Source organism: Seriola dumerili, unplaced genomic scaffold, assembly GCF_002260705.1.
Source record: "Seriola dumerili isolate Sdu_G_001 unplaced genomic scaffold, Sdu_1.0 BDQW01000035.1, whole genome shotgun sequence".
Taxonomy (NCBI): domain Eukaryota; kingdom Metazoa; phylum Chordata; class Actinopteri; order Carangiformes; family Carangidae; genus Seriola; species Seriola dumerili.
This window is the reverse complement of record NW_019174290.1, coordinates 560,302-578,548: the sequence shown is the minus strand read 5'-3', so window position 1 is coordinate 578,548 and position 18,247 is coordinate 560,302. Positions and strand designations below refer to the sequence as shown.

The 18,247-nt window shown below is 42.1% G+C and overlaps 1 protein-coding gene across 1 annotated transcript in view; it reads left to right on the top strand.

Annotated features, from left to right (window-relative positions):
• Positions 1–12,732, top strand: part of LOC111216697 (vasorin-like) — a 31,495-nt gene extending 18,763 nt beyond the window's left edge. Inside the window, exon 2 of the mRNA XM_022738315.1 lies at positions 7,821–12,732. Within this exon, the coding sequence (XP_022594036.1) occupies positions 7,842–9,968 (2,127 nt within the window). The 5' untranslated portion in view covers positions 7,821–7,841 and the 3' untranslated portion in view covers positions 9,969–12,732. The remainder of the gene's footprint in view (positions 1–7,820) is intronic.
• Positions 12,733–18,247: the final 5,515 nt, after the last annotated feature.

Sequence of the window (18,247 nt, the reverse complement as noted above, 5' to 3'; positions counted from 1 at the left end):
CCGGTTTGTTGGGTTGTTCTGTCATATTCTACGTGATGATCTCCTCACTTCTACTGAAACTACTGGGAGTAACAAGGTTAAGCAGCGGCTAACAACAACTTTGCTGCTCTCTTGAAGTTGATGAAAATGCTCTCTCTACTTTTGCTCATGCAAGGACAAATGTAGTCGTGGAGAGGGACAGAGTGCCAGAGGTTGATAGAGGCACAGAGTAAGGAGAACTGGTGGGAAAGACGAAAACACAGCAGGTAAGAAGAGACCTGACTCCAATCAGATCAGGATCAGCAGCCAGTGAAAGCTTGACGAGAGGTTTTCCGTAGTTTCAAATGGCAGGAGGAGACGGGCTGTCACACACTGTGTTATTCATTTGCCCCAGAGGCGACTGGTCACTCTGCCTTTGTGTGCTGTGTATATGTATTTGTATGAAAGATGTTAAAGCAAAGAGAGTAAGAGAAGAGAAGAGAAGAGCTTTCGGTGCAGCTGGAGAGAAAGAAAACTGTGTGTGGGAGGTTGTGTATGTAATTAAGCTTTAGCACTAATAGTTAGCATGTGTTTGATTGTTTCTTTCACACAGCCCATTGTGTTCTGTGCGACTTATTTATGTGCTGCTATTGTCAGTCGAGAGGTTTTTGCTTTGTTGGGCTCACAGCGGGACGCAGTCGGCTCACTGTCATCTAAAGTGAAGACTATACACAGGCCCTTTAATGCATCGTCTCCTGCCTTCTTTTAATGAGAGAATTCCATGTGTTTATTGGTTTTAATTTTCTCAACATGCTCCTCATGACTATCTCTTCATCCATCATGCATTTTTGCTGTTTCACATTAAAACTGCTTTTTGGATTTTTTTTTTTTTTTTTTTTTTTTTGGACTGAGGCACAGAAAAAAAAAAGACTGACTGGTCTTGGAAAGAGTTGAAACAAACGTGTTAATCCATCTCTCATTGATTCAATTATGGAAGCAAATCTGTCTCACCAGATTTAGAAATTTAAAAGCCCATAAATTTCTAGCACAGATTTTTTTCCAAATTGAAATCATCATTTTTTTATTTTTTCATTCACAATAACTGACTTCACTGTTCAGAATGAAAAAATTAAAGCTTTAAAAAATTTGAATCATAAATATTCAAGTTGCTCAGATTCAATAGTCCAAATTCAGATCCCAAAATTTGAATTAAAAAATTTTGAGTCATCATCCAGGATAACAAGAATAAGCAATCGATTAACTCTAAAACCGAACCAACATACAGCCAATCAAGTTACGTGCATACGGTCATCAATCCGATACTTCATTTCAATGCAAAAAATTCCCCGCTACAAATTCGCAGGCGTTTGAATTTCAAAATCTGGTGAGACAGATTTGCTTCCATATTGGATCCATCCATGGACACTGGAAGTGTTCAGCAGCAGTTGCAGGGACAGCACATGTGAATGTATGAGTTGTTGATCCACATTATGTTATGCCATCCGCAGGTTTGAACTCTGTACAGAATGACTTACAGGACCTGATCATCAACACGTCATCACCCACAACAATAGCACTGATACAGTTTACTCATTCATTTCAATGTGACAACTGAATCACACAATGCAAAGAGCTTCAGCACAAAGACAAGTGACAAAAACATGAGCCAGGCTCAAATTTTGCTAATCAACATTAACACATCGTCAGCAATCACATGACTGTGAACGCACCATCCACTGATTAATATGGGACATGTACAAAGCAGCAAATCCAGCAATGGAAAAAGTTTGTACTAGATCAAAATAAGCGTAAAAGTAGCATCTGAGACATTTTGTGTGTGTGTGTGTGTGTGTGTGTGTGTCAGTTATCCTGACGCATGCTTGCTTGTTCATGTGTGCGTACAGTATATTATGAACTTTTACCCGTTCACACAACAGCCATTAAGGCAAAGAGTTTGAAGTGGTTAAACTGATTTTACTTTTCGGGCTTTTCAGCCGTGAGGTAACAGGATATTCCACTACGGGGAGTTTCAGGGGTGGGGGAGTTAAGGTAAGGGTTGTACCGCTAACTCACGTCCCCCTTTTTTTTTTTTTCTCCACGGGAATGAAGTCATCTCCCTGTAGACAGACCTTCTGACAAAATTTATGATCCACTCTCTGCTTCTTTGTACCTTCATTCCTGACTCTCCTGCCCCTCCTCTTTAGTTGAGCTACATCTGCAGCGTTAAGTCATACCTGAAACTTTACAACAGACATGAGCTCCGTTTGTTGCTCCTGCATTATGGCAGCCACTGTGGTTGTTTTAGTCAACAGTATTTCTAGGTTCCCCTTCTTTAATCTTCATAATGCTCCCTGCTGACGTGGGTGTAAATAAATAAAGAATACCAAACCTTCCTATCCTGGAAAGATTCAACCACAGTTGCTGTTCTGCCTCCCTTTGATATCGCAGTGCTCACCCCTGACAGGAATGAGGAGGAAAAACAATACAAAGCAATGGCAAAGAACTGGAGGTGGTGCGGATCTGCCTTTAATTAAATACTTTTGATCCACTGGCACGCCCCAGATGAAGTTAGAGAAGAGAAGAGGAAATCAATTTCACTTGAGCAGTTTTCATAATTCTACAAACTCAAAATTGAGGAGGTTTGTGTAAATATTCTTTAATAGTTAATCTTAATTAAATATTTGTACAGTTGCACTTACGTACTTAAAGGTAACCTGTGGAGTTTTTGACCACTAGTAGAGCTAAAGAACAGTGTTCGGTATGAGTTGGCCCTTGTTCTGTCGGAGAAGAAGAAGAAGACAGCTAACAAGTAAAGAGATGTTTTACGAGGAAAGGATAATTCCAGTGTATTACAAAAAAATGTAAAAAGTAAGAAAATAGTCCATCGTCTCCCTTTCAAAGTCGACTTTCCTTTAATTTTCCTTGAGTAATAGTCAGTCAAGTAGCAGTAGTTGTGCTTGACCGGGATTTTCTCGGACTCCCTCCACCTCAGTCTGAGAGAATGTCAACACTTGTCATATCTGGTTTTTGTTATACACTGTAGGTTTAGTGGAGTCGGTGTGTTTACAGCAGATTTTGGATGAATGGAGGCCGTCGTCAGCTACCAGCTATTAAGACACCAAATTTCTCTCTCTCACCGTCTCGTGTCCTTTTCCCTCTCACACTCACTGTCTATTAGTCTCTCTCTCTGTTCTCTCTCTCTCTCTCTCTACCTTTCTCTTATCACGGGGGAGGACAAAGGTTTATGTGGGTCTTTCATTCTGTCTCACAGTGAGAGATGGCTGCAGTGTATTGTGGGTAACAGAATCCAGCTGTGTTGTAGACGTGTTTGTGTGTGTGTGTGTGTGTGTGTGTGTCTGCTGGTGTGAACATGTGCAGGAATGCCTGTGTGTGTGTGTGTGTGTGTGTGTGTGTGTGTGTGTGTGTGTGTGTGTGGCTGTGTGCTGCAGTGCTCTGCAGGTCTCGGGTGAATGTTGACCTGTTTCATGTCAATCTGACGGCGACGTTTCTCTTTCATCATGCGGCCTTATCTACACTCATACAAATAGCTGAGGATATACTGCGTGCCACGAAGTCTTAACAGCAGAATGCTCACTGTCACATTTAATTATGAATTTATGAAAGAGCAAAGAGAACGTAACTCCAAGTTGTGTTATTGCAGTGCTATGCAGGACCGATTGCATGTGGTGGATGGCAGATTCTTGGCTTTATGATGTGGGCACCGGTTCAGTATCAAACAACAGGACCAACAGGTCGAGATGTTAAAGTAGACACACACAGACTAAGCTGTGAGCTTTTCGTTCCTCGCTTCATCTCCTCCTGCATCCTTGTTTCCTCCCACTCATCCTGTCATTCCTTTGAAAAGCTTTCAAATTAAGAGGAGGTATACCGTGTATAAAGCAGCTGTGATCGAATTAACTCACGTTCTTTTAAAATATTGTTATTTCTACACTGCAACACAACACCACAACAACAACAACAACAACAACATGTAAAAACTGCACAAAAACATGCATTTACCAAGGTCTGCCATGACAACATGATGCCTTCACTGAGGGAGTAAACTTTCAGAAAACAAGCCAAGAAAATAAAAGCTGAAGGATGCAATATATAATTAGTTAGCAACTGGCACACGTCAGGAACATAGCATCATTTAACAAACATAATTTGAAATATAATTTGATATAATTCGATATTTTAGTAGAGAGACACGAAAATAAAATAATACAATGCTGCGCTGAGGCGTCACTGACGGGCGATCAGCTGATCTCTCGGTGACATCAACACATGAGGGTGCAATCGCCTCTGGAAAGACTAAAGTTCACTGACATAAGGAGACACTTTATAACCCTAAAAGAGAAACTTGTCTTTTGTCTCAGCCTCGTCTACAGGGAGGTCAGAGGTCACGTTCAGCTACAGAGCAGCAGCCCTGAAGTGGGAAGGGATTCTGTTTCTTAAACAAGGATGCTTCAGCAGGGCGGATGCCCGCTGTCATGGAGGTTTAAATCCTTATCCTCTGTGGTTGAAGGTTGTTTCTACCTCAGCACCCAGCGGCAGAGAGCTCACAGCAGCGGGTTTCCCTGCAGTAAACTTGCAGAGAGGCTGTAAATGACGCATCCTCTCAGGAGGGTTTTACCTACAGTGCATGTCCTGACACATGTTGGAACAGCAAAGCTACGAGACCACATGCACACTGTTTGCTTGGGATTTGAAATGGCAGACACTTGTTTTCTAAAAGGATATATCCTAAGTAGAATGAGGGATAAAGATTGTTATGTTAGCTTTAAATTTAATAAGCAAACTATAAGATTTGTCAGGAGATGATTTTTTTTCTCTCCTTCTTTCTTGACTCTGAAACACAATTATGCCTTCATTCATATTCCATTCATTCCTCTTCTCCCCTGCAATCAAATTGTACCAGCAGCAGCAGCACCCTTAAAGGAATGACAAGCAGCTCTTATTATAACCCTGTTACTGTTCTATAAACAGTAAGTGACTGCACACAAAGAAAGATCTGGATTCCCGAGCTGTGCTACTTCAGACTGACGCATGCGCCTTCATACAAAAGCAGTCGTAGGACATAGCAGCAATACTTTGACATAAGCGGAGCATGCTGTTCCACACTTTCAGCGCGTGCATTGTTGACATTTACATTAGCTTTCTGTCTGAACAATGCTAATGATCACTTCTCTTTTTCTTCTGGCTGATGTGAGAGAGTGAGTGGTTTGGTGACTTAAGCAATGTGATGCCAGACATTTCTTTACGGTGGCTGCTTCAATGTCTCCACTCACCAAAACTAACACTGTCGCATCGGCACTAACACAGTAACATTTCACTGGTCATATTCAATCCAGTTGCATCTTGTGATGGACTGTAGCAGAACGTGAGAAAGAATCACACAGTATCCGACCAAAGAGGTCGTGTTTTTGATCATGTCAGTCTGTCTTTCACAGGATATGTCAAAAACTCCTGCAGACTGTCATGAAATGTGTTGGAAAGTTAAGCTAAGAGTTAAGGTGCAAGTGATTAGAGTTCTAACGTCCTTTAACACCTTTTCCCGCCATTTCCAAGTTTTGGCCATAACTGAGAGACACTGTACCAAAATGGAAACAAAGTTGTAATTGGAAACTCATTCATAAAACTTTATGAAGCTGGCATCAGATAGAGAGAGGTTGACTCCACGCACTCAGAACACATTGTATCCCACCTCATTTTATTGCCTTGTTGCCGCACATTTGTCCGTTTGTCGTGGTCACTTTCTATAAAACACAGAAAAGCATTAGGAACATGCCAAGAACTGGTATTCACGGACGGGCCAATTAAAACATGGCACTTATCGTTGAGCAGCAGGTTAGAGGTTTGATCTTTCCCAAGTGAGCCGTTGAAGCTCAACCACCACAACACTGTTAGATTTGGCTGCTTCTGGTTTGTATTAGCTTCTCTTGAAGTCCCAATTTTGTTTTTTAAGACACAAAAGAATCTTGTTTACCCACCTTCTTTCTTCCCTTTCCCTCTTTTCCTTTTGAGCTAAATAAAGACATGAAGAAAATGAGGGAATATTTGCAAATTCCTGCCACGCTGACAAGCCCTGACCTCGCTCAGTGCATGTTATGAGGAGAAAGGAATAAATGGAGGAGACAAAGGGCAGAAAGGGAACGGAGGCATCTGGGCCGGAGGTGCGCTCCTGACTTTAATAAAACATCTTAGGTTTCTCCTTAACTTCCACCTCTGGAGTCTTGGAAAGGGCAAGAGTTTACTAACATGAACCAGGTCGGACAGGAGGAGGGGAAAGAGGGAGAGATGTGAGGAGAGAGGGGTGAGGAAGGGGTGACATAGGGATATGTACTGCAAATGCACAAAAGGCAAAGATGGAGCTAAATACACATGAAGTCAAGTGACCCGCTCCTGCACTCGTTGCTCTTTTAAAAACATTACCTGTGTCACTGAACAGTTCAGTCTAAATTAGAAATGTGAATCATTTCCCACTCAATGGTAGAGATGGTACAGTTTCAAAGTGTTTTTTTTTTTTAAAAAAAATTATTTTATATTTTTGTTCATTCAAATTAAAATTCAAAGTGTCATCAGTTTCATTTGTTGTTTTCTTTTCCTCCCTGAGTGAAAATCCCTTTGACTGTTACCAGGGTCACTCTCAAGTTTCAGTCTTTGTGACTCTTGGATCGTGTCACACTACAACAAGCCATCCAGAATAAACTTGATGAAATTGGAAAAACCTCTTTTTGGGCTCCAGCTGGTCTGGAGTCGAAGGTCACAGTCGCCAGAGCTGATCCCGTCATACTAGGCTTCCAAATCATCTGTGTATGCACTCATCTATATATAATTTGCATGTATTTGCATCATCTCTAGGCAAGGCTGAATCTAAACTAGAAAACAACCTTTAGTTCATCCATTACAAACAGAGTCTTTTTTGCCAGCCTTGCAGGCAATGAAACCTCAGTTTGCCTCAGTAGTCGCTGCCTTTAATCAGCTACTCCAGTGAAACATAAAACAAATATCAATCAAATGTACAACACTTGTAAAGTAAATTATCATTTCCCATCTTCACAAATTCATTGTCTGCCTTTGCATTATGAATTAGATCTTGACACCCACCTCCAACCTCCCTCTCTGTCCAACACTCATACATTTACACACACACCATACCCACAACAGCGCCGCTTGCCCCCCAATTCCCCACGGTCCTGTGTGTGCCGCCAATGTTTTTGGTAATATGATTAGGCAAATATGTCAAAACATGTGATTGAATGTTTGCGTGTGTGTGCCTTCACACTCACAGCATATTTGCCTCGGGTATGTGTGTATGTTGCAGCCGTGCGGCTGTGGGCTTCCAGCTGCATTACTGCAGACTGGGTTGCATGGGCTAAGGACTGTGTCATAAACACAGGAAAGAGGCTGAATAGGTTTCTCACTTACCCCAGGAGGGGTCACCCTGGGTGGGCTGTATTAACTTGCCTTGGCCTGTGGGTCCTGATCCCTGGGGTGTCTGCTCATTAAGAATGTAAAACACAAAATTCACTATGATGGAGCAGTCGGTGTTACTGTTTGTATATATGTCTGGGTGAGTGTTGAAGATAGGGGAAGGGATGTGGAAGGGATAATGAAAAAATCTCCTGGCATTTTTTCATGAGCCAATTGATTTTGGCTTAAGGAATTAGACTGAGAAAAAATCTTCTTACATAACTTTCATGTATTCCTAATTAAGCATGTCTATTAACTTTCTACCTATTTCCAGTTTATTTTATGTATCAATTGGTTTGAACGTGTGAAATTTCGCTTTTAATTACAACAACCTTAGTATGCGACTGGTGACTAACACAAACAATTTCTTCTTTTATGTCTTTCAGAGTTTGAGGCCTGACACCACCATGTTACCTTACTTCCTGCTCTTGTTCCTTTCATCTGGTCTGGTGTTATCCTCCGACTGCCCTACAGACTGTTCCTGCCCGCTCCAGGACTCGATATTCTGCATTAATCGACGCTCCAGCACTGTGCCACGTGCCCCCGCCACCACCAGAGAACTCTACATCTTCCAGAACGGCATCAGCACTTTGTCCCAAGATGACTTCAAAGGCCTGGTGGAGCTGGAGATGCTAGACCTGAGCCAGAATGAGCTGGCAGAGATTCCAGATGGTGTGTTTGAGATGCTGTCAAAGCTGAAAAACTTGGATCTCTCCTCTAATCACATTACCCACATTTCCAAAGACAGTTTTTCTGGCTTGGTCCAGCTGGAGAGGCTGTATCTCCATGCAAACCGCATTCAGAGTATCCATTTGGATGCTTTTGAAGGATTAGAGATGCTACTGGAACTCAAGCTCCAAGGGAACCAGCTCACATCTCTGCCATTCCTTCATTTCCCCAGGCTTCTGCTTCTAGACCTCAGCAACAACAACATCCCAAACTTAGGAGTCTCAGACCTCCAGACTCCCCACCTAGAAGCCTTTAAGGTGGCCTCTCTGGGGCTTACCTCTGTGGATGTGGATCTCATAGCCTCCCTGGGGAACCTCCATGAGCTCGACATCTCCTTAAACCAGTTAGCTGAGGTGCCGCAGGCCCTAAAGCAAGACTCCCTTAAGGGGCTGATCAAGCTCAGCCTAGCGGCCAACCCATTTGGTGAGCTCAGGATGGAGGACTTCCAGAAATTGACTGGACTTCAAGAACTGGATCTCAGTGGACTTAATCTTCAGGGTTTTCCACAGGGTTTCTTCCAGAGCTTCCCTAGGTTGATGCAGCTGACAGCGGCTGAGAACCCATTCAACTGCTTGTGTCCGTTAGCCTGGTTCCCTGTTTGGCTAAAAGAGAAGGGTGTGACTCTTGGGAGGCCTGAGGAAACCAGATGTCACTTCCCTCTAGTTAACGCTGGGAAGATGCTTTCAGCGCTGGAACACAAAGATTTTGGATGTCCACCTACAACAACAATGCTGATTGGCTCCCCCATTGGAAGTACTTCTGTTCCCCAGATGCCAACCACCTCTCCGGAAACCACCCACACCAATGCTATTCCTCCTCCACCACCACCCAGTGAGGAAACCTTCTCCTCCAAAACAGACAGCTACCCACTTCCACCAGAACCTCCAGTCTCCCCTAGCTCCACCAGTGGGGACTATGGACAGCACATCTGCCCACCAAACATCTGCCTCAATGGGGGCACTTGTAATTTTGACCCACTGGGTCAGCTCAGCTGTTTGTGTCCCTCGGGAACCTCTGGCCTCTACTGTGAAAATGTGGATGAAGTTCCTGAGCCACCAAAACCTTCAGCAACAGAAGTTTCAGTAGTTGCCCCTGCAATTCCTGCTGAACTTGATGCCATCAGCTCACGGCAGGTAACCTCCACATCTATCCTTCTTGACCTGCACCGCTTCATCGAGACACGGCCACACATCCGTGGCATTAGGTTGACCTACCGTAACCTCTCAGGGCCTGACCGCCGCCCCATGATCCTGAGTGTGCCGGCATCTTACCCTGAGTACACTTTGCGGGGTTTGAGACCCAACTGTACCTACTCAGTATGTGCCAGTCCCCTGAGGGAGAGAGTCAACTCTCGGGCCAACAGCTCTGTAGAAACAGTGTCGTGTACAGAGGCTCGCACCGAAGGGGTTCCACTGACATCCTTAGAGCCCAGGGTGAAGACACAGAGCCAGGTAAAATATATTCTAATCCCTGCTCTCGCCGCCCTGGCACTGGTGCTGGGTTTGGCCGTGGTGGCTGGGACTATCGTCTGTCTGCGGAAGAGGAGGCAGGCCAAGGCAGGAATGGAGCTCGAGCTGGGCCCAGCTGATCCTGATCCCATGGAACTGGAGGGGATCAAGGCCTGCCTGGAGAATGGGGGAAATGGTACACTACCCCACAAACAGCCTGAGATTGACCGCTGTCACACTCCTCAGCCGCCTCCATCCTCGCAACAAAATGGGGGTTTGGACTATGAGGTACCCTTGATGCAAGGACACTGCCCATCAAATAACAATATAGCATCCCTAAAGCCGTCTTACTTCTGAGATGCAATGAAATACAAACACTTGGAAAGATTTTGGAGAGAGTGGGCTTGCCCATCAGGACTTGTGAGATCCTGCTATGGCTCACTTAGTGGTTAAAAATCAGATTTTCATTCCAATTTCACCTATCCACAGTTTGAAAAGTGGCACTTACTTATTTGGACTTGTCTAAATGATAACACTACAGAATGGATCATCTGTTTTAAAGATACTAAATGATGAATTTAAGATTACGTAGCGTATTGGAAATGTGCTAAACCGCTGTGGACAATAAGCAGGATGTGGTTTAAAGTCATCAAGCCAAGTTGGGTGATGGTGGTGAGGCTTAACCAAGTGATTAAACTATGTGCAATCGACTAGAGGAGTCTTAGTAGCAGAGTGAAAACGGAAGTGCCTTTTTGCATTGACACAACTGTAATCGGCGGCTCGTTTTTTAAAAATTTCTTTGTTTATATAAAAGAAACTATGTGAATGAGCTGTAATCTTGTTGCTGGATTTGGGAGATACGGTAAGGAGAGAAGTGCCTCAGCGTTTGAGCTACAGAAGTGGGGGAAATGACAGTGGTTTAAATGAAAACAGGGATCCAGACTTGCCTGGACCACACGCCGTGGTACAAAATGGGGTCTCGACCAACTCCAACTGCTCCATGGGAATTTATAAAAAAGAGCTTGCACTGAAAAGAAATAATCCTTTTCCTTTCTGGTGTCCCAGTGATGAACTGCCACAAGACTAATGGTCACATAAGGAAATGCAAAAAAAAACCAAAACAAACACTTTAGACGCAATAGGTTAATGACCATAAAAGCTGCCTAAACTCCATATTTTGCTGTTGACATTATCTAATCTGAAACAAAACTTTGAAGTTTTTTCACATGCGGATTTGGATTTTTCTGCGTCCACAGATCCACAGTAATTCTTTCTACACATCCCAACTCTTCTGGCTCCATGGAGATAAATTTGCTGTGAAAGATAAATGGACTGAACGAAGAGCCATTGTAAATGGACTTGCCTGATTGTTCTGTGCCCTGACTAGAAGGCTGTTTTGTCAAGCTGATATGATATTCTGTTTCTGTTGTGTTTTTTGTTTTTTTTATTGTTTTTTTGCTGTTGATGTCCATTCAGAATTGTTATTGTTGTCAGTTGAAACATTATTAATTGTTCCTCTTAAAAATGCTTGCATGAGACATCATGGATTTGATCATTTCCTATTTTCATTTTAGGGTGCATGTAGTTAAAACTTTCCTGAGATCCTTGCAGTCAGTGTTAAAGTAAAATACTATTTTACTAGTGAGACTAGCACTAAAAGCACGCCAGAAATATCAAATATCTTAAAAGATTTAATGAAAAGATTCAATTAAATTTCTGTTATCTATACATCGTGGACAAAATACAGCATACGGTATACAGTATATCAGAGGAACTCAGCAAATGAATCTAACCGTCAAGTGGCAGACACTTCACTCTCTCTGACAGGTCTGCCAACGCTTCATAAGGACGAGGTTAAGACGAGCCTCAAACTGTTTTTTCGACTGCCAGAGAGGTGACCAGTCTATCACAGGGCTGATATTTAGGGACAAACTGCCACTCATGCTCACATTAACACCTATGGGCAATTTAGAGACACCAATTAACCTGCATGTATGGGAGGAAGGTGGCGTACCCGGAGGAAGCCAGGCACAGGGGAGAACATGCAAACTCCACAGAGAAAGGCCCCAGCCGGCCGACAGGTTTCAAACCCAGAACCTTCTTGCTGTGAGGCAGCAGTGGTAACCGCTGCTCCACTGTGCCGCCCCTAAACAGTGTTCCCCTGCAGCTTTTTGTTCTCTCACACACTTTTGCTGTTTTTCTGCCCCTCCACTTTAACCATTCAGTGTGTTTCTGCTCAACAACGATTACTGGCTTGTGTGTTTGGAGACTGTTTTGCTTGTTTACTGCCAACCAGACTGTGAAATGCACCATTCTTAGGTATTTATTCTCTTTTTCCTGTCTGGGGCCGGGAATGTCACAAGCTTTTGGTATTACTTTTTTTTATCTTTTCTTAATAAAAAATGATAAAAAAGAATCTTAAATAGCAAAGTATAACAGGTTTACAGAGACGTGCCTTAGCGACATTGGTGTGGAGCCTTACTGAGATCTTGTTGTGTCATATTACATGTTGATGTGTATTTCAGAAACAAAAGGGGCTTTATTTTGCCTCACAAGACATTGCATTATATTACATTACAAACTAAAAATGAAGAAATATGAAATGTAATGTTATCAATTTATCCAGGTAAAAAAAGATCTCCCTCTTCGTTACATTTGTTATGTTGGACAGCTGAAAGCTTAGATAACTGGGTGTTATCAGTTGGTTTGTTCAGGTGAACATGTCTTTTTTTTTAATTTTGCTTCCACATCAACCGTACGTCGTCTTCTTTATAATTGAGTCCATGCACTACACTCCAGCACTGTCCAAAATCAACTTACCGTTCTCTGGCTTCACTTCTTTCTTCACTTTGTCAATATTCCAGTATAAACACAGACACAGATACTCATATATCTGCTTTCCTCCAATATATCAACTGGAAGACATTCTGTATTGCTTTGGACAGTGAGCGGGGCAGGAAATGTTTGAAATATTTTCAACATGCTTCTACAGTACCTTCCCTGTTTATTTAGGGAAGTTTTTTTTTCCTTATTGTTTTATGTTTGTCAGTTATGTCAATTACGTTTTTTGTGTACATGTTTGCCAGAAAAGCAATGCTGAGAAAAAGAACAGTATTAAAATGCCATGATGATAATTCTAGCCTGTGGTTTTGTGTTTTAATCAAGACTGGTGTTGGCTGCAGATTCAAGTCACTTTTATGTGTTTTTTAATGGTGCAGTAACGTACATGTTAATGTGCTCAGTAGCGAGGGCTTTAGCTGTTTTCCTCCTCCTTGTGGATTTGAGGAATTTGGGCCCATTCTAGGCTGTTAAATCCATTTTGAATGTGCAGGGGTGTTGTAATAGAGCCACGTCAAAAACAACAACTGAGAAAGGATTTCCAGTAACAACAGAAGACTATGCACAGCCTGTACCTCTCAATACCTCATTACACATACACACACACACACACACACACACACACCCTAACCCCAGCCACAACACGATTATTTGTGACGTTATGTTGGTGTGTGGATGGAGGTCATTTTCTGTATTTTCACTAATAGCCAAGAACAGATGCCAGTGGAAAAAATTACAAAATAACACACAGTTTCCAAATCACTGAGATTACATGGCCTCTGCAGCCAATGGCTGTTTTCTTGCTGATTCAGCATTTACATTTCTTATATCTTACCCAAAGCTAAGTGCAATGAAAACAGCACACAATAAACTAAAAGTCCAAACTTGTGACAAGGAATACAAAAATGCAACCTCTAAGGGTAGAAGGTTATGTTCATTTCTCTCCTTAACATCCGGTAAATCTTTCCTACCAAATTAATGTTTGGATTATTAATTCAGATACAAACAGTCGTGGTTCAGCTTTGTGTTGCTGATCAGAGCACATGGCCAACCAAATGTAGACAGTGGTGACTTCACTGCTCAGGTATGTCTGCTCTGATATAAAAATACACAAACATTTCTAACAGACACAACGGCTTTGTCAGAATAATTCGTATCATAGGCCATTTTTATGGGGAGCATTTTGATTTGTCAAAGCAGCACAAGCACAGGTGTCATTCAGTCGGCCTGAACAGTGAGCCAGCATGTTAAAAATGCCAGGCCTCTGGAAGTGGCACACCCAAACGCTATGCAGCCATTATCTTATTAAATACAACATTCTGCTTTGTCAAAGGCTGTGCTTCATTTGTTCATGCTGGCTTGTGGATTGTTACAAAGCCACAAGGGCACTTGTCGCCCTAAATGGAGATGCGGAAGCACATGAGGCACCAGGTTGACTGCAAGTGTGTGGTACAGCTTTTGAGTGCTGGCACAGACAATACAGTACGTTTTCTATTTGGATTCTGCCACTACATATCTAGTGAAATGTGTTTATTAGAGAGAGATTAAAGAGCTATGTTTTCCACACAGGATAGAGACACATTGAATGTGCCATGCTGGGGGTGGGAAGGGGGCTCTGTTGCAGGCAGCACGGAGGGCAAAGGTCAAATTAATTGATTATGACTCAGAAGATATGGAATTGTGGTGATAGTAGTCAGTCCCAATGTCCCATTTACAAATGACCTTGCTATGATTATGTTCACATCCACAAACCTACTGAGGATTTTTAGGTGGTTACCTTACAAGCAGGCTTCTATAAGACAGACACAGATACATGACAGTAAGCACAACCTCCAGCTGAGGTTGGCATGGTTTGCCAACTGATGAAGTTTAATGCCCAGAAAAAACAGTAGGAGGACTATAAGGAAATACAGATACCTAATTATACTGTATATTCAGTTTTTGTAGTGAAAAAGAGATTAAAATTAAGAGGATTCTTTTAAAGAGTTGGCCTGACAGCAGCTGCTGTGGCTCGTTGGGCGGGTGTTTTAGATTATCATCCTGAATTCCACAGAAAATTACTAAGGGGATAAACATTGTTTGTTTGTTTGTTTTTTGTGTGTTTGCTAGACCTAATTTTAAAGGGTGTGGCATCGGATGGCATACTATAACTGTGGCAGAAAGGAAAGATTTCTTTTTTTAGGATTCAGCAAAACAGTGGGTAGTGTTCAGAAAAGTCAATATAAATCTAATAAAATGTCATAATAGCACAGAGTGATATAACAGGAAGCTGACATGGAGCCACATGGAGCCACATGAAGCGTGTTTGTGACTGTCTGGAACATTTTTCTTCTCTGACAAGAAAAAAAAAATAAAGATAAATAAAAATGATAAAGGTTTAACCCTAACCCTGTTCAGCTCCAACACATTTTTACCAGTGACAAATCACTGTTCATGACAATGTGTTACCCCAGAAACATAACAGACATCATTGCAATGCTAGAAAGGCACTCAGTGTCACGCTGTCTGAACCTGTCAGAGGTATGGATACGAGCAATGTGTTGTGATGAACTGAGGTATTTTTTTTAGATGACATCTTCTCTGTTTAAGATTACAGTAACAGACCCAACACATGAGATCAGTTGGTAACTAAGCAGTAGCTGACAAGTCTATTCTTAAGTCATTTTGCAGACTGAGACAAAATTTAGTTTGGCATCAAAGGTAAGACCCGTCATTTACAAATGTGGAGGAGGAGGAGGATTCAAAACTGTGAGAGAAGTGAGCAGTCAGACTTGATGAATGTGGACCACTGAGATAAACCCTCTGACTAATTATCTACAGCGATTTGCTTCCTTCACCCCCCAGTGGAGAACACCGATCTTTTCTGCTACTGAAGTTAGCGTGCTAACCAGCTAGCCCAGGCCAGTGTCGTCACTTTCCAATAGCGACTCACTGTGATTTTCGTCCACTTAAAGCATAAAGCAGTTGGCTAATTACCAGCAAATGCAAAATGTTCCTCAAAAAGACTTTCCCATCCATTTTAACACTGTATTTACCAAAAGCACCAGCAAATTTCATGCAATTTAGACATTCAGCAAATTTATCTGGACTAACAGATGTTTCAGGTACAGATCATTGGAGGCTATAGATCTGCAACACCTTCACACAGACCTCGTAACACATTGCAACGCAAAGGAAGAATTCAAATGCCTGGCTGGTTCCCAACAAGATCAAAGGTTGCTTTCATTTTGTTGATAGGAATAGTTGTGGCTCAACCTCCCTAATATAAATGGTCAATACATGCAGCATACAGTGGAACCACAATGACGCCCCTAAATTAAAACAACCCCAACTTCACAGCCCATCACCCTCATTATCCCCAAAATGTGCTTCTCGTTTAGAGACCTTCCTCCACATGAGCTGCTGTGGGGCGCTGAGAGAAAAGCCAGAGACGGAGAGAGAAAAAAGAAGCCAGGGGAGGGGGAGAGGCTTGATTTATTTGAACAATCTGGTTGCAATGAAAGCGGTCAGCGCTCGCTGGGGGTGGAAAGATGGAGCGAGCGGAGAAAAGAGGAGGGGGGAAAGAGTGAACGCAGTGAAATCCAACTGCAGACAGATCGTTGGACTTGATAATGGTTAAAACGGACCTTACAAGCCTCTTAAGCCCCCCCACCCCCCCACCCCCACCCTCCCTGCTCAGTGTGTGTGTGCATACATACTTCTGTGTATGAACTGTACCTAACTTACCGCATTACAACCATGAACTCCATATGCAACTCATCCGTGCTGCAATATATCTTTCTATCAATGCAGACATACCTGGGTAATATATATAGTAAGGACCAGCGAGGGAGAGAGAATGTTTACTACAGCTGCTGGTACACTAAAGGCAAACGTTTATATGTCTTTTGGAGGTTGATGCATTTTGAAGAGAAAAATTCTGGCACAAAGATATAGGATGTCTCAGTTAAAAGGGATTCACATACTTCATAGTGTTTAAAACCATTCACTAATACACTAAAGCTTTTGGCACTAATTCACAACACAGATCCTTTTTCAGGATGCATTTCTAATCTTTTTAGGGGAATTCTGAACTAAAGTTTTATGTCCTGATGTCTCAGCTCAGATCCAGTCCCAGTAAATCCTGATCACAACCACTTACTGTAGATATATATATGTCGATTCACAGGGACTGGACCGGCATCTGTGGCAGAGGATCTGGACACAAGACTTATAATTGGATGGTTGAGTACCAAAGTACTGATTGTGGGAACAAAATGCTAGTGAAAAGTCAGCAGAACAGAGAATAAGTAAGTTTGACTATTTGGGCAGTCCTTGAAAAGTATGATGGAGTCATAATTGCTTAAATCTAACTGAATCTTTTACATTTCTCTTGCTGCGATAGGTTTATCATTTACTTCTTTTTGTGGACAAGCAATGAAAATCCATTAAATCACCAAACGAAAAAAAGCCTGTGTTAAACAGGATCTGAAAAACCAGGCTACTGTATCTACCACGATTCCTAATTCTTAATGTTTCCATAAAATTTCCATTCACTCGTCACAGGCGGCAAAATTTGTCAGTTGAAAGACTTTTCCGTGATCCGGAGCTGCATTAACCACATGATTAACTCAAATGTGGCATCTGTAAAATTCAAGAATTTAAGGCTCTGCACTTTGATGCCCTTGATCTAGAAACTAGAGCTGGAGACTGGAGACTTGTGTTTTTCCTTTTGTCAACAAATCCCATTAAAAGACCGAAACCGACAATGATTTGATCCAACAAACAAGTCTGTGTAGTTGAAGCCTGATATATCATACCCCTCTGTGGCATAGAGCTCCATTGTTTGTCCAAAACCTATTAAAAACACATAAATGAGCCACAGTGTTGCACTGGGTGACACGTTCTTTCATTAACATGCCCACTGTAGTTTTATGCGAGTTGATCCCATATACAGTCAGTCAGTAAATATTCACTTGCGCACTATATGTGTACTCATGCAGAGCTGAAAGTAGTCCCCAAAAAATACTCCTATTTGAGTTTATATTTGAGTAACATTTTCTAAAAACTACAGTATCCAGCCATTTTAGGAAATGACTGAGGCTGTTATGTGACCCATTTTTAAAGATTGATGTCGTCAGGAGCAACCAATGGGCTTGGGGCTGAGAACCACAGATGGAGGAGGAAAGTAGGAAACAAACTAACAGGTTGTTGTTTTTTGGTTGTGTCATAGGATTTGTTGACAGTGAGACAATTATAGAATAATGTCAGCCTTATTCTTTAAAGGAGCCATTTGTAAGTTTTGCTATTGCTTCATAGCCAGCATTAGCATTTACAACTGTTTACTAACCAGTTAAGAAACATTGTGAGCTCGACATCAAACTTCATTCCTTTATTCGCCTAGAGCTGTCTCCAGGGGTGGAAAGCAACATCAGTGTTAACTCTTGTCTCTATCACATCTTTTATTCTACTGAAGTTAGCACACCAACAAGCTAGCATCTCATTACTTTCCGATAGCGACTCACTGTAGGCTCCAATCTGCCCTGAAGACATAACGCTGCTCAGAGGGTGGATTATAACCGCTTGTCTTGTAAACGCAACGAAGGACGAAGCTCTTGTGAAGCAACAATCACCACCACCTGCTCTTGTCAAGAAACCACGTTCGGCGGCAGAGAAAATTTACAAATAGCCTCTTTAAGCTTTAACCTGGGGAAAAATATGGGAACTGCCATATAAATACTATTTAAAATAAAAAATTGTAAGAGACATGTATCTTGGCTTGACTTTGCCCATGACGACGGACGTGACACTTGATTCCG